Source organism: Grammomys surdaster, unplaced genomic scaffold, assembly GCF_004785775.1.
Source record: "Grammomys surdaster isolate TR1022 unplaced genomic scaffold, NIH_TR_1.0 165, whole genome shotgun sequence".
In the NCBI taxonomy this organism is placed as follows: domain Eukaryota; kingdom Metazoa; phylum Chordata; class Mammalia; order Rodentia; family Muridae; genus Grammomys; species Grammomys surdaster.
In genome coordinates this window covers 14,164,408-14,180,214 of record NW_021604613.1, presented here as the reverse complement: position 1 = coordinate 14,180,214, position 15,807 = coordinate 14,164,408, and the positions used below count along the sequence as shown (strand labels likewise).

General features: G+C 37.5%; 1 protein-coding gene and 1 pseudogene across 3 annotated transcripts in view; one reads left to right on the top strand and one right to left on the bottom strand.

Moving 5' to 3' along the window:
* Positions 1-15,807, bottom strand: part of Abi2 (abl interactor 2) — a 74,200-nt gene that overhangs the window by 11,673 nt on the left and 46,720 nt on the right. For 2 of the 3 annotated variants that reach the window (XM_028765615.1, XM_028765614.1), the window contains exons 7-8: positions 13,104-13,262; positions 3,749-3,835 (exon numbers count right to left, since the gene is read on the bottom strand). In XM_028765615.1, the coding sequence (XP_028621448.1) occupies positions 3,749-3,835; positions 13,104-13,262 (246 nt within the window). The remainder of the gene's footprint in view (positions 1-3,748; positions 3,836-13,103; positions 13,263-15,807) is intronic. The other variant, XM_028765616.1, reaches the window with a different exon arrangement.
* LOC114619722 lies at positions 12,550-12,752 on the top strand (annotated as a pseudogene).

Genomic DNA, 15,807 nt, shown 5'->3' with positions numbered 1-15,807 from the left:
TAACCCAAAGTAGGACAGGCAGAGGAAAGGATGGCTGAGTTTACTCAATGAATAATAGGGGTACCATATAAGAATTTTTAAAAGATAAAAGGAACAGATCTGTGCTTTTTTTTTTTAATCACAGTGTAAGTGGTTAATATAACTGGTTCCAAGTGACTCCAGACTATTCCACACATTAAATTTAATACAAAGAATATGTTAATTCAATAGACTATCTTTAAAATAATGCTTGAAAAGCCTTGTGATGATTCTAAAACAAAGTACATATCTTTCTGCAATGCATGTTTTAAAGAAAATAACACTCATTTGAATGTATACATCCTGCCACAACTGTTAAGTCAGTCCCAGCCTCATGTGGCTAGGAACCAGCCTCAGCACTGAGAAGAGTACAGAGGGAAAATGTCACTATAGCTCATACAAAGGGAGAAAGAAGGGACTGACAGGAAGGAGGCTGAGAGAAATCCCAAAGGAATTAGTTATGATAGGAACCAAATTAGGAAGTGGCTTTTAAAATGCTAACAGTGCTGCTATAATAGTGTTCTACAATGATCTACTCAAGTGACAACTAAGTCCTGAACACCAATCAAGTACTTAAATAACATTAAATTAAAATAGTACTTCTACTTATGAAATATTTTTGATACAAGCCTTCTATCTTACACTAATTACTGGTAAAAGTTAATGACAACTAGTTCCGTAATCCTGCTCATCTTTAAAGTCTGATTTTTGAAGGAAAAAAGAAAATATTCTGATAGACTGTTAATCTTCAAAGTCAGTTAAAAAAAATCTGGCTAGTATCTCTAAAATATTTGAAATAATCTGTTCAGATTGAGCAGCAACATTTCAAAGAATTTGTAGCAAGTGAGTGATGAGATTCCCCCAGGTAAATGCTCATCATAGCAGTTGATTTAAAAAATAAAATAGAAAAACCTTTCCACTCATTATTCAACTATTTTCTTTAATCAATGAACTTAAACTAATTTGTGGTGGGAAAAATGTTATTCTTGCCATAATGACACTTCACTAAATGTGGAATTCCAAAAAACCTAATCAGTCTGTGCTTCAGGAAATTTTAAGTGCAGTATGTTCTATCCTACAGTTAACATCTGAAGGTTATAACTTTCTACTGGCAAAAGGTTATACCACAGCTGTGCTTGGCAAACACTTTCTCCTGGATCCAACATGGGTCACACACGAGCCAAAAGATCAGTATGCTGCAAAGGCATAATTTAGAAACATAAAGAATATAGTTGGACATAAATGAAAATAGCTCTTACATTTAAAAAACCATCTTTAAAAATTACAATGTTTTAAAGTTCACTGATACTCATGACATACTTTCTAATAAACAGAAATAAATAGACTACTTTTAGAAACCAGCAAAGAGAAAAGTAAAAGGACTTGATACATCCACCCTTTGGGCACTGTGCTGGCTAGTTTTTGATCAACTTGACACATACAGTCATTTTAGAAATGAGAACATCATTTGAGAAGATGTTCCCACAGACTGGCCTGTGATGCATTTTCTTGATTGATAGGGGAGGACCCAGCCCATTATGAATGATGCCATCCCTGGGATGGTGGTCAAGAGTGTTATAAGAAAGCTGGCTGAGCAAGCCATGGTAAGCAAGCCAGTAAGCAGCACCCCTCCGTGCCCTCTGCACCAGCTCCTGCCTCTAAGTTATTGCCTTGCTTAGTTCCAGTGTTGACTTCCCTCAGTGATGGCCTGTTACCTGAAAGTGAAAGCAAAGTGTGATGTGTGGAAGGATGTATAAATGAAATGAAACCTTTCTTCCACAAGTTACTTGTGCTTATGGAGCTTGATCATAGTAATAGAAACCCTGAGACAGGTGCAAAGACTGTACCTACAAACAGTTAAAATACAAACAAAATACAAAAAAGTAGGGCCCCAAAATGCCTGCTATGAGACAGACCCTCTTCTAAGTGTCAGGGACACAAAATTAGCAAAGCCCCTGCTCTGATAGACCTTACATTCTACTGTTAAATGTCTACTTCCAGGGAACCATAACAAGAGGTTATAACTACTTTTAGACCAGAGTGGTACAATCCACCCTGTATATGAGAGGTGCACCGTGGGGCTACTACGGCCTGATGACACTGTATCTTCAACTAGTGTACAATTCGACTCTTGAACAACGCAAATATTTGTACCTCTCCCACAATCATACGGTAGTCAGAAATGCCTGTTAACTTTTGATTGACCCAAAACCTATTTTTAACAGCCTGCTCGTGACAGGAGGCCTTATTATTGTCAATTAACACACATTCTGCCACATGTATTATATACAGTGAAAACTCATGAGAGATCATAATCAATCACTCTCAATACCTACCCCAACTACTGGCAGAAATTAAACCCAGGGCTGTGCACATTAGACAACTGCTCTATCACCCAGTAATCCCTCACACTCAGGGGAACATTTTTTTACCTGAATAAGCAATTTACTGGGAATGCAGAGATGATTAGCCTCACACTCTATTTTAAGTAGACGCTATAACACATGTTCACAACAGTAATGGGGGGTTACAAAGTCTTATGGTGGTAAAGCAACATGGGGTTAATTTTATGCAGCTATGATTTCATTAACGCTGCGTCTTTACTTAGATCTCTACTACAAACGAGGTCATATGTGGCCTGTGAATATTTTTTTGCTTGAGTTTGATAAAAATTTTAACGTCTTATAATAGATTTGTGGGCATTTTATGATAGTAAAGGACAAACAGACAGTTTTACATATCCACAACACAAGTTTCAGCACTGACAAAATCAATAGGACCCAAATAATTCAAATCCATGTTATTCATGGATTAACTGTAATTCCTTTAAGTTTAGATTCCATGATGTCATGCAAGTTTATGACTGATGTAGCCCCTTCATCGCCCATCACAGAAACTGTTTAGTTCTTTTTGTGACAGACACAAGCTTCCCAATTAAAAAATGCAAGTTTCCTTGATGCTTTCCCAGGAGAATCAATATACCAATAAAATTAGCTATATAACTATGCATGACTCAAAAGTAAAACACAAACCAAAGAAAATTCACTGCCAATCAATGGCTGCTTCTTGGGAGACAACCTGCAGACTGATGTGTGCCCTACTGTGTGTGTGTGGTCCTTTTCATACTTGAAATGGGAGAATGATATATTCAGGCCACATATAACACATCTATGATTCTAGTCATAGTAGACTAGTCTGTTTAGGCAACTGAGAAATAAGCAGGCTACTTCTTTGGCAATTAAGAGTATATCCTCATGCAGGTTTTTTCTTACATTACTATTTTATGTCTGTTTGTCAGACATTTATAACTAGGTGGTGGTGGTGGTGTTTTTTGGTTATGGTCCTGGGGATCAAACCTGGGATCTCATGGAAACTAAGCATGTGCTCCTAGTATAACTTCCAGAACCTATCATTTTAAAGCTATCGGAAAGCAGAGAAATTTACCATAATTTAATTATGTGTCTAAATGTGGATATGTGCATGTGCATGTCAAGTATCTGCAGAGGCCATAGGTGTGGAGCCTCCTGGAGCCGAGTCCAGGTCCTCTGCTAGAGAAGAGGACACTCTTAGCCAAGGAGCTCTCTCTCCAGTCCACCTCAATTACTCCGTCATCACTAGCGAGACACACAATGACGTATCCAAATATACGAGTGACTATTCAGTCAGTCATATGTAGAGTACATTCTATGCCTATAATCTGATCTACAGCATAAAGAAGACATAAACTTACTATTTTCTTGGACTCTGGCCACAAATCCCATTAAAGGTAACTGAGGAGTTACCTGTAGGATGGAAGGAGGAGGAGGAGCAAGAGATACTGCAAAAACAAAAAAGGTGTGGAGGATAAGGGGTAAGGGCACGTTATATAAAAGGAAGGATAATACAATAAGACATATAAAGGAGGTGTACCACTTTTCACAAATATTTGTCTTCTTTATGGATCCACTTCTGAGGGTAATTTTATAAACAAAACAATACACTGAAGAGTTTTAGTAAGCTTTAAAACTACAGCAGGAAACATTTATCATACACAATCTACTCTAACATGTAACGGGAACACATCCAATTTCTATCTGTTGCACATGTGTTCTCTAAACATTTCTGTTAATTATCATGAATAGTTTGATTTTTTTAAATGTCTGTCAGTATATAAGAAAAACATGACAACCCAATAACCTAAACAGGCTTTTTATAACAGGCATCAGTTGGTTCTTCATTTAAAGAAATACGACCTGAGCTCTACTGACGGGTAAGGCCTCTACTGGAAGACTAGTTATCAGAACCTTTCATTGAGAATCAGGTGCTATTACTGCAGTGTGCGTGTTTGTTTGTTTGTTTGTTTGTTTGTTTGTTTTGTAACTTCAATCCATCAAATTTTCTCCTTGAGTCTACAGAAAACACCAGTGACTTCCAAGACTGCATCCCTCTATCTCAAATGCATGGCACAGTATAGGAATACGGTAAGACTTCAACAGACATTTCTCTATAAACAAACAAATAAGGCAAATACCTAAATAATTTTTTGAAGGTTAACTCTACAGTTACAGTTTCTGTAAGAAAGGGTATATACTATGATATCCATATTCTTAATAGAATTCTCTATCTGCTCCAAATTTCAAATAACTAATAACACTAGGAAGAGTCAATTGTTTCATCACTCAAAGAGATAACACAACACAACACAACACAACACACACACACACACACACACACACACACACACCACTCTGTCTACCTTTCCTAGAGACAATGCTAGCCACAGGAAGTGAGAACAGATCTCTTGGACAAGTGCTTGAAGAGATGTATGTTATGCAGACAAGAGGTAAGAAAGACAAACAAGTTTAAGGAACCAAGTTAGGACAAAGGCTTACTATGAGCCAAGTTCACAAGACCAAAATGTTTTCTCTATCAAGCTAGTAGAAGATATGTTTAAAAATTAAACAGGCCATATCTGGGCCACTGCCTTTAGCACGAGCCTTTAATCCCAGCTTGTGAGGGAGAGGCAGACAGTCTCTGAGTTAGAGAACAGCCTGGTCTACAGAGAGACTTCCAGGAGAGCTAGAGCTACAGAGAGAAACCCTACCCCAAATACAAAACAAACAAACAAACAAACAGTGCTGGAAAGTTGTGGAAAGTTGGGTCAGCTGTTCAGAGCACCTGTTGCTTCTTTACAGAGGACCTAACACTCACATGTTGGCTCACAACCATCTGTAAGTCTAGTTCTATGGATCCAAAAACCTCTATGACCTTCACAGGTTACCCAGCATGCATGTGGTACACATACATTCATGTTGTCAAAACACTCAGACATAAAGGTAAAATGTTTAATGAAAATCACAGAAAGGTGCATGTGTAGGCATGAAAAAGAGCTTAGTGTAAAGAACCTAGATAAAATATTAAGGCCTAGATGGAATGTTAAGGCCAGGTAACTGTTATCTGGCTAGCCTGACATTATAAGGGAACTATCTCATATGTTTCTGCTGTTACTAGGAAACTTTCTAATGCCAAGATTGACTACATATTCTGTTATGTTCTCTGCCCTTGGAAGCTGATCACAATAGAGTTAGTAGAACTGTTTCGTATAGTTACCCACAAAAAGCTTGGACCTGAACCAACCACCCAACAAACAGCACTGCCTGCCTGCACCTGTGTATAAGCTTTTATAGTGTGAGCTGCCCCGGGATGTTCCCCAACATAAGAGAGACACCTGCACCAATATAAGAAACTACTGGAACAAGACTTCCATTTTGAGTAGTGGCCGAGTAAAGTTTAAGTTCCCAAGACCTCCCTGGCAACTGACATCCTACTTATCAGAAAGAGGCACGTATGTAGGTAACTGATATCCTGGTTGGCAAGTTAAGACATGAATGTTAGACAAGTACCATCTTGGTAAACAAGTTAAGACATGAATATTAGATAAGGCAAGTCCCCTGCCACAGCTGAATACCCCAACCAATGGGAGCGGGAAAAGTGTACAACTAAGACATGTTCCTAAGGAAACCCCCTATCTCTAAATCCTGAATAGTGAAATAACTTGGCACAGATGTTTGTGGATTTGGGGCTTAAGAACCCTGTAGGATCTTAACTCAGGGTCATGGTTCAGTTCCTGAATCTGGACCATGGCCCTGGTCAACCAGTCCTGGGACATAAGCTCAATAAACTATCCCTGTCTGACTGAGATTGGTGTTCATGTGGTTTGTGAGGCAATTCCTGGACCCCAACAAAGAGACTAATTTTTTTAAGTTACTCTGCCTCAAATTCTTGATGTTTAGATACTATGAAAAGATCTTTTGAATCTCATCCATAAATATGATATGAAAAACAGATAATGCAACCCTATTTCACATAGTGGTAGAAAAAAATTTTCTTTAAAAGCCTAATCTAAGCCTGGCACAAAGTAAATCAAGACAGACTCTAGAAACGTAAAGAACTTAGTAACACTGTAGGTAAACCAGTATAGATAACTAATGATTTAATTACTATACAAAGAGCAGCAAAAGGTCAAAGCGACTCACAGAGTTTGTTAGCCTGTAGGAAGAAAGATAAAGAAGCTATTAACTCATTAACCTTGATAACTAAGTACTGGAAAAGCACTGCGTGATGGAGACATACTGACATAATTGCTGCTGGATATTTCACCACATTGTAAACTCCAAGATTGTATTATTTACCTGTTTTTAGCTGTAGTGTGGCTCAGCCTTAGCACACACCTTTATAATCCAAGAGCCTTCTGTTTATTGTAAACAAGATTAAAGACCACCAAAGATCAAGAGGCAGAGCTACAACCAGCTGATAGTAAGTGAACATAGGATTATTAAGAAAAAAAAAACAGAGTAAAAGGGAATCAGGAGGAAGGATAGAGACGAATAAGAAGTAGAAGGGAGAGACACTGATTTAGAGAGGTGTTTGAGACCATGAGAGAGGGAATTCCTTCTGGAATATCAGGTGAGGAAGATGTTCAGCTAGGTTCTTTCTCTGCATTTCTGAGCTAGCAGGCATTCATCCCAGCATCTGGCTCCTGAGTCTTCATTGGTAAAAATCAAACACCTGAGGTTTTCTTAAGTGGAATGAATGAGGGTAACTTAAGCATAAAAATAAGAGACAACAAGAAAATATGGGTGGGATATATAGGAGCTCTCAGTAGAGTGGCCATGGCTGATGGTGGGCACAGACAGGCAAGCACAAGTACAAAGCAGGAGGAGAGCTCAGCAGATCACTCTGAAGAGAATCTAGATTGAAGAAAAACCAGCTTACTCTTCGAAACTGGCTCCTTCCTTCAAAAGATAATTTTACTTAGGTTTTCTCTGAAATCTCACTTTCTGGCAGTAAGAACCTGACTCAGAAGATTGGGTCTGCTGCTGACACAGCTGTAATACCTCTTTCAACAAGCAGCTAGATAGCAGCTACAGCAGAGAAACAGCAGCACATGGCACTGGACCACAGGAAAGAAGGACACTGCATATGCATAGACATCCTGTGAGACCAAACATCTTCTGAAAGCAGATGTAAACTTCCTTCCTTCCTCTCAAACAGAAAATCTCTCTCTTCAGCTATGGTTTATCTACCAAATAAAACAATGACTTTTGTACTTGGGAGGGTGGGAGTACATGCATAATCTTTATAACAGTCTTTTTTATAGGCAAGTTGGGCTTATTAATTGGGGCAAGAGTGTCAAGACAGGGTTTCTCTGTGTAGCCTTGGGCGTCCTAGAACTTACTCTGTAGACCAGGCTAGCCCTGAACTTAGATTTAGATGCCTTTGCCTCCAGAGTACTGGGATTTAAGACCTGCACCTACATAGCCCAGCTCAGATTATTTTTAACAGATGAATATGCTTCCTTTCTAGACATGAGACCATCGTGCTTTTAAGAAGGCCACCAAAAGCAGCCTTGAAAAAGCCAATTTCAGACCTTCCTAAAAAAGAATTACTCTGAAACAGTTGTTTTTCTAAGCTACTCTTGGGAAATTTGTTTCAAAAGATCATCTAACCAGAATTCAGTTCTACCTGGTTCTGTGCATTCCTGAGATCAGAAAAAAACAGGAAGTAGAAGTTGGGCACGGCTCGGTAACAGAGCACATCCTTCGTATGCCAAAGGCTTTGAATTCCATCCTCAGTAACAACAACAACAAAAAAGGGAAGCAACTTTATAAATTGTATGTTCCCATTATTTATCCAAGATGACTCCTATATGATAAGACCTTTACCTTAGAACTACTAAAAGATCTCTGAATTTAGAATGAGTTACATTATTTTTATTAAAAATACAATGGTGTCAGGCTAGAGACATGGTTAAGAGCACTTGTTCCAGAGGACTCAGGTTCGGTTCCCAGTACCCACGTGGCAGTTCACTACTGTCTATAACTCTAATTTCAGAGGGTCTAGTGCCTTGTTCTGGCACCTGTGGGTGACATACACTGACATACATGCAAGCAAAACACCCATACACATTAAGTAAAATGGAAAAATAAATATAGTGGTGTAGTGAGAAAAGAGACTCACTAGGTGGCTGAGATTCTAGAGATATCTTAACTGAGCTGCAATGAAACTACAGCTACGTACAGAACAAGATTTAGACACTAAAGTAAAAGGCTTTCCCAACAAAATAGACTAGAAGGATGAATGTGCTGGTGAAATAGACTTTACAAGCCTTAAGTTTCCTGGTGACTTAAAGTCTTGTGAAGCATCTTTGAGATCTGATACTTCAGACATCCAATCAAAAGCATTATAAAGTAATGATGTTAGACTTTCACATCTTATTTTTATAAGCTTTATAAATATTCTTATAAAAAGGCAAAACAAACATAATAAGAATTGCTTCTGGGGCTGGGGAGATGGAGTAAGAACACTGACTGCTCTTCCAGAGGTCCTGAGTTCAATTCCCAGCAAACACATGGTGGCTCACAACCATCTGTAATGGGATCCAATGCCCTCCTCTGGTGTGTCTGAAGACAGCTACAGTGTACTCGTATACATAAAATAAATAAATAAATCTTTAAAAACAAAAAAGGCTGGAGTTCTTGGAAGTCCACAGATAAGCAGTATCATTTTTTTAAAAAACTACTTCTGAATTCAATGACAAACATTATGTTTAGCTATTACATATTAAATTTAGTTGGTGGTATTTTATATTCCAGGGAGGAAAATAATTTATGCAATTTATTTCAAACTATATTTTTTCAAAATAAATATCAACCGAAAACATGAAAGATTTAAAAAATAATTTGAGAAATTAGTAATAGGAAGCTGTCTAATGATACAACTGGGGTTACAAAGAACTGTTAACCTTTAGTCTCAGAACATTCTTTTCTTTTTTTTTCTTTCTTTCTTTGGGGTTTTTTTTTTTCGAGACAGGGTTGCTCTGTGTAGCCCTGGCTGTAGACCAGGCTGGCCTCGAACTCAGAAATCCACCTGCATCTGCCTCCCAAGTGCTGGGATTAAAGGTGTCCGCCACCACTGCCCAGAACATTCTTTTTAATGACATCATTTTGGTACTCTTTTTCAAACATAAAGTCAACAAAAGCTGTTATGCCAAAAAAAAAAAACCACCTATCTGATTATGACTTATAGTCTAAAACTATACTTTGCATTTAAAAGTCAGTACTAAGGACCTATTTGTTTTACCTGGTCAAATGGGAATGTACTTAAGACTTATTAGCTGTGGGGGTTTTTAATTTGGTTTGCTCCCCCCACCAAGAACTATCTAAAATAACATTCAAACACAGCTTCTTGCTGCAAAATATGGGCTTATACAAGCATCATGTCATCATGTTCACAAAACGGTTCACTAAGCATTAAGTCTCACCAAAGAGTTGTCAAAGGAAAAAGGCATGCTTGGGTGTGAGGTACAGGACAAAGACAGAACATCTGCCTAGCATGTTCAAGGATCATAGCTGAAATGCCAGAGACTTCTCTCTCTAGAAGAACAATAATTTTGTTCTGCTTTTTAAAAAGCACTATGATTACCAGAGCTATAACTGTCTTCGTTAAAGTTACCAAATTCTAAGAGAAGGCAGAACTTAGATACAGAAAATACAAAGTCACAACTGAGCTACTTCTCACAGCCCCAACAATTCCAATTCACCTTAGTTCCTTGAGTGCATAAAATACTTAAAAGTCCCTCCCTAATGATTTAATTTTACTTTAAACTATATTTGGCATATATGAATCTGATTTATTAAAAAAGCATTATTGAAATATGACTCTTCAGTGCATTAGAGATACAAGTCAACAGTAGAGCACTTGCCTAACACAAAGCCCTAGACTCAATCCTTAGTACTTCAAGATTTAAATACATGAAACAGATGTTTAAAACAGCTGTCAAACTTTATCTACAGAGGTCTCAGAACTATTGAGTATATACATGCAGCATGAAATATTCCTTCTGTATTCTTACTAAGTACCCTGTACATCTGTATCAAAGCTTTTAACAGTGACAACCTCATTATGGATTTAACCCATTTTGGATTAACATCATTGTTTCAAACCTAAAGTAACATTGTTTCAAACCTAAAGTAAGAAAAGGACTATAAGCAGTACTTTCCAGATAACCAAGAGAGCTAGCCCATCTTCCACGAAACTATGAAGTAAGCTGTAGCTAATAAACTAAAACGGAAGAACAAAAACAACAGTGCCTGCAATGGCCATGAGATCATGCATCCAACTCAGGAGGGTGAGTCGGGAGAATAATAAGGTGAAACCACAAATTCAAAACCTGTCTAAATAAGACATAGTTTTTAAAGTGGAGGAAAATAATTTCAGAAAAAAACATACTTGTAATGCAAATTTGGAAAACACAACTAGAAGCAGGATATGTCATATATTCTGGCAATATTTAAGATGAAAATGAATTTTAAGAAAAAGCAGCCTAGAACACTAAGCATGAAAAGACAAATATATTTCAACCAAGGCATTTAGGTGGATGTACACTGCATTTTGCTCTAACTAAACTACAAATACAGCATTCAATATAGGAGAGGAGCCCAGAACAGCAAAGAAACTTGGAAGAAGAAGGGTTTCATTTGATATTCAACAATATTTTTGAACAATTTTCTCAGAACACTGCATAAAGACTAACAAGGACTCCATCACTACCAAAAAAAAAGAAAAAAAGAAAAAAAAAACCTTTTAATTTGAAGGTAGGTAGGACGTGACAATAGAAAAAGCATGAAATACAGAATCAAAAAATATTGAGTGGCACATGTCTTCAATCCCAGCACTTGAGAGGCAGGGGCCGGCAGATCTCTGAGTTTGAGGCCAGCCTGGTCTACAGAGCTATATCTAGTACAGCCAGAACTACACAGAGAACCCTATCCTGAAAAACAAGCAAACAAATAAAACACTTTGACCTTGGTTTCATATACAAAGTAGATATATATGACTGATCATCAATCTTGGGACTGAGAGACCATTCAGCAACTAAGTTCACAACTGTTCTTCCTGAGGACCCAGATTCAATCATTCCCAGCACCCACAAGTATCTGTAGCTCCAGTTTCAGGAGATCCAACTCCCTCTTCTTGCTTCTGTGGACATTAGGCATATACATGGTACACAAGCATACATACATACTTGCAAGCAAAATACCTATATACACATAAAATAAAATAAAAATAAATAATTTTAAAACTATCACCAATCTTATTATCTATATGTGAATCAAATGAGACAACAAATAAAAAGAAAGTCATTTTTTTCTTTTGCAAGATTATAAAGAACATAATTAAGGTTTTACTAACAGCAGCCACCACATAAATTTTTTGCTCCATAAATTCAATGGTTATAAGAGATAGAATGATTTGTCCCCTAAGTTAGAGGAGCTCAAACAGGCTTAATTACCCCTTAGCAAAAATTAAAAAACAAAATAGTAAGGTAACATAATATATTCACGTAGTCAAGATGTCTAAAGTTTCCCTTGAATTCTCCAGGGAATTAACAAAACACTATTATATGTAACATTAAGTGTGCACAGTTAGCTTTTCTGTAATATATGATTCAATTCTTTATTTCAACTATTATATTTGAGTTGATTTCTCCAAGGCCCATCACACTATCTGATGTAATAACTGCATTTAGACAGTTTGACTGCCTAATGCAAAACACCTTTATGTACACCCAACTTCTGTGTAATTCACAGAGCAGTGATGTCTCATTAAACAAAAAGAAAACACTATTCTTATACATACCCCACCTGAGTTAGGCTCTCATTCTGGCTACTCTCCTTGCCTCTGCCCCATGAATGCTGCGATTACAAAAAAGCATGTGTATGTCTAGCTTAGTATTAGTTGGTTTTTGTTGTTATTGTTGTTCCTGTTCTTCAAAACAGGGTTTCTCTACGTAGCTGGTTGCCCTAGAACTCATTCTATAGACTAGGCTGGCCTCAAATTCACCTGCCTCTGCCTCCCAAGTGCTGGAAAGGTACTGCCAATTCAGTATTAGTTTTAAAAGCAAATGACTAGGCACACTGAAAACTATTACACTGGGGGAAGGAGAAATGAGCTCTTTAGCCTTACATATAAATCATGTATTGACTTTCCATGATCATCCCAGTGCGCTGCTTCACCTGCGGGAAGATTGTCAGCAACAAATGGGAAGCCTGCCTGGGTCTACTGCAGGCCAAGTACACTGAGGGGATGCCCTGGACGCTCTGGGCCTAAAGCGCTCCTGTGGCTGCCACATGCTGCTAGCACATGTGGACCTGACTGAAAAACTGCTGAACTATGCACCCCTAGAGAAGTAACTGCTGGGGCCTGCCCTCCTCTGCTGGCCAAGGGCAGTCTGCCATGCTGTGTTCAACTGAGCTGTTGGGGATGTTGGTGTCGGGCCTGGCTGTGGCCCTGTGGCTAAGTCCTGTCACCCTGGAAGGAACTGTTTAGTAAAGGCCTTTGTAGAAACACACACACACAAAAAAAAAATCTTAGTGTTCATTCATTCTTCTATCCATTCAACAATAGACTAAACTACCAAATGTGTATAGGATAAACATCTATTATGTATGGGCTAATTGTATGTAACAAAAGGGTTTTGCTTATTTGTTTTTTATGGTGCAATATAAAAGAAATTAAAAGAAACTGCAAAAGAGAAATCTAACCTGGATTCTGGTTATAAAAAGGACCTCCATTCATCTGATTCTGAAGGCTTGTTTGTGAAGCTATGGAAGGAGGGCGTCTATAGGGCAATGAGCCCCCTATTGTGGGTGGTGTATGGCGAGAGGCAGGCCTATTCATGCTGTAGAACTGAACAGGATGACCTGGAAAATGGACAGAACACAAATATATCATTAAAAGAAACTTATCTCAGATAATGAAATACTTTATGTACATCATTCACTTTCTAGTAAGATTATTTTTAAAAAAATCACAGTATTTATCCAACTTAATGCAAGATGACAGCTGCTACTCTGTTAGCACTGTATTAAAGCACAAAAGGAGAAAAATCAAAATATTACATTTGGAAAAGTAACATCTAAATCAAAAACTAATTAACATTTTGACTTTCTTTTAATCATCTGACTATATTTTAAAAGCACAATTAATGAAAATGTACACCTCTGGTATAAACCGAATGTGTTCCAATGTCAAGTTTCCAGTTGGCTATTCTCAGCCCAGGGGTCACACATCAGATATCCTGCATATCAGATGTATATCTACATTATACTTCTTTCTTTTTTTGGTTTTGTAAGACATGGTTTCTCTGTGTATTCTCTTGCTTTTCTGGAACTCATTCTGTAGACTAGGCTGGACTCAAACTCACAGAGATCCACCTACTTCTGCCCACTCCAATTCCCAAAGGCAGGGATTAAAGGCATGCACCACCACTCCCCAGCTACATTAAAATTCATAACAATTTTAAAATTACAACTATGAAATAGCAATGAAGTAATTTTATGGCTGGGGGTCACCACAACATGAGAAAGTGTATTAAAGGGTCACAGCATTAGGAAGAGTGAAAAGCACTGCCCTAGTGTACCAGTGTTAGAAGATAACAACTGGAAACAATGATTAGGTTATGAGGGTTCTGTTCTCATAAATAAATAATGCAATTATCAAAAGTGGATTTTCTCCTTTTCTATCCTATGTACATAGTCTCTCACCAGATAAGGAACCTTGATACTAGATATTCTGCCTCCAGAACTAATATAGCCAGACTAATATAATTTATAAATAATCTAGTCTACAGTATTGTTATAGGACACTAAAGAGATTGTTTCCCTCTCCTCTCCAAACAATAATAATTTAAAGTAGCCACTAAACATTGGAGACTAAACAATGAATCAAATCCTGGGAAAGCCAAAAAAAAAAAAAAAAACAGAGAAGCAAAAATAAAAAAAAAGGCAAAGAAATATGTTTGATACAGTTGTATACTAAAATAGGTGGTGATAACAAAAGAACACTGTTGAAAAGGAAACAAAATACTTCAACAAAACACTTGTTGCTTTAACGCCAAGTCAAACCCATCTTTTTACAATTCAATATACTCATCTTCTTACTCATCTTATGTCTTAAAATAGTTTATGAAATCTGTATCAAAATTATCATCACCCCAGAAACCTATCCATTTGTTACTCATTTCAACTTATTTTACCTCTTCAGAATTATTTACTGCTATCAACTTGAAACACTCTTTCCTGATCCACCCAGTTTCCATATAATTCAAACCCCAAATCTGACCTTGCATTTACCCTCACTCGGTGCCCGCTCAATCAGGGGTCCTCTTATAACAGAGTACTATAACACCCATGAAAGAACACCAGCAAGCAACAAGGCATGCAAGGAAGGAAATGACAGGAAGACAGGGAAGAGGAGATGCTGTACCATGAGAGGAAGAGGAGAAAGAGGTAAAGAGGAAATAAAAAGCAGAAAGGGCAAGACAATAATAGAGAGAAAAGCATTGCTTAGGATCTTTAAAAAAAAAACTCAGACAATTTTGAATTTTATAAAGTTGGATCTGCCAGGCAGTGGTGGCGCACACCTTTAATCCCAGCACTTGGGAGGCAGAGGCAGGTGGATTTCTGAGTTCGAGGCCAGCCTGGTCTACAGAGTGAGTTCCAGGACAGCCAGGGCTATACAGAGAAACCCTGTCTCAAAAAAACAAACAAACAAAAAAACAAAACAAAAAGAAAAAAAGAAAAAAGAAATAAATAAAGTTGTATCTACTCTTAATTCTCATCTATCTTAGGTCTATCATGCACAGCCAAGTACTTATTATTATATTATCATTTAATTGCTAAAATTAACTCTTAGGGGTCATTTATTACTTCTGGGTCTATAGCATTAGCAAGATTTTTCTATTTAACTAGATGGACTAGTGTAGCAGAATTGTATATCTCAACCAAATGACTGCCATATTTTTACTCATCCATTACAGAAAAGTCTTCTTCATAAGGATCATTATAAAAGCTACCTCAATAGAACACCATCCAAATTCCAATTTGGACAAAGACATCTTTTAAAACATGTTTTATTAGTAGCCAGGTAGTGGTGGTACCCAGTAATGAATCCCAGTAATTAGGAGGTAGAGGCAGGTGTCTCTGTGAGTTTGAGGCCAGGCTGATATACAGAATAAGTTCTAGGACAGCCAGGGCTACACAGAAAAACCTTGTCTCAAAAAAGAACCCATTTACTAACCAGCATCATATTAACAGTTAAATGTATTTTCCTATCCCAGCAAAACATATTTGAGACTGAAATCTTTTCTTAAAAAAATGATCGATTACATTTATTTATAAGGAGGGCACATTCATACCACAGAGAGAGAGAGAGAGAGAGAGAGAGAGAGAGAGAGAGAGAGAGAGA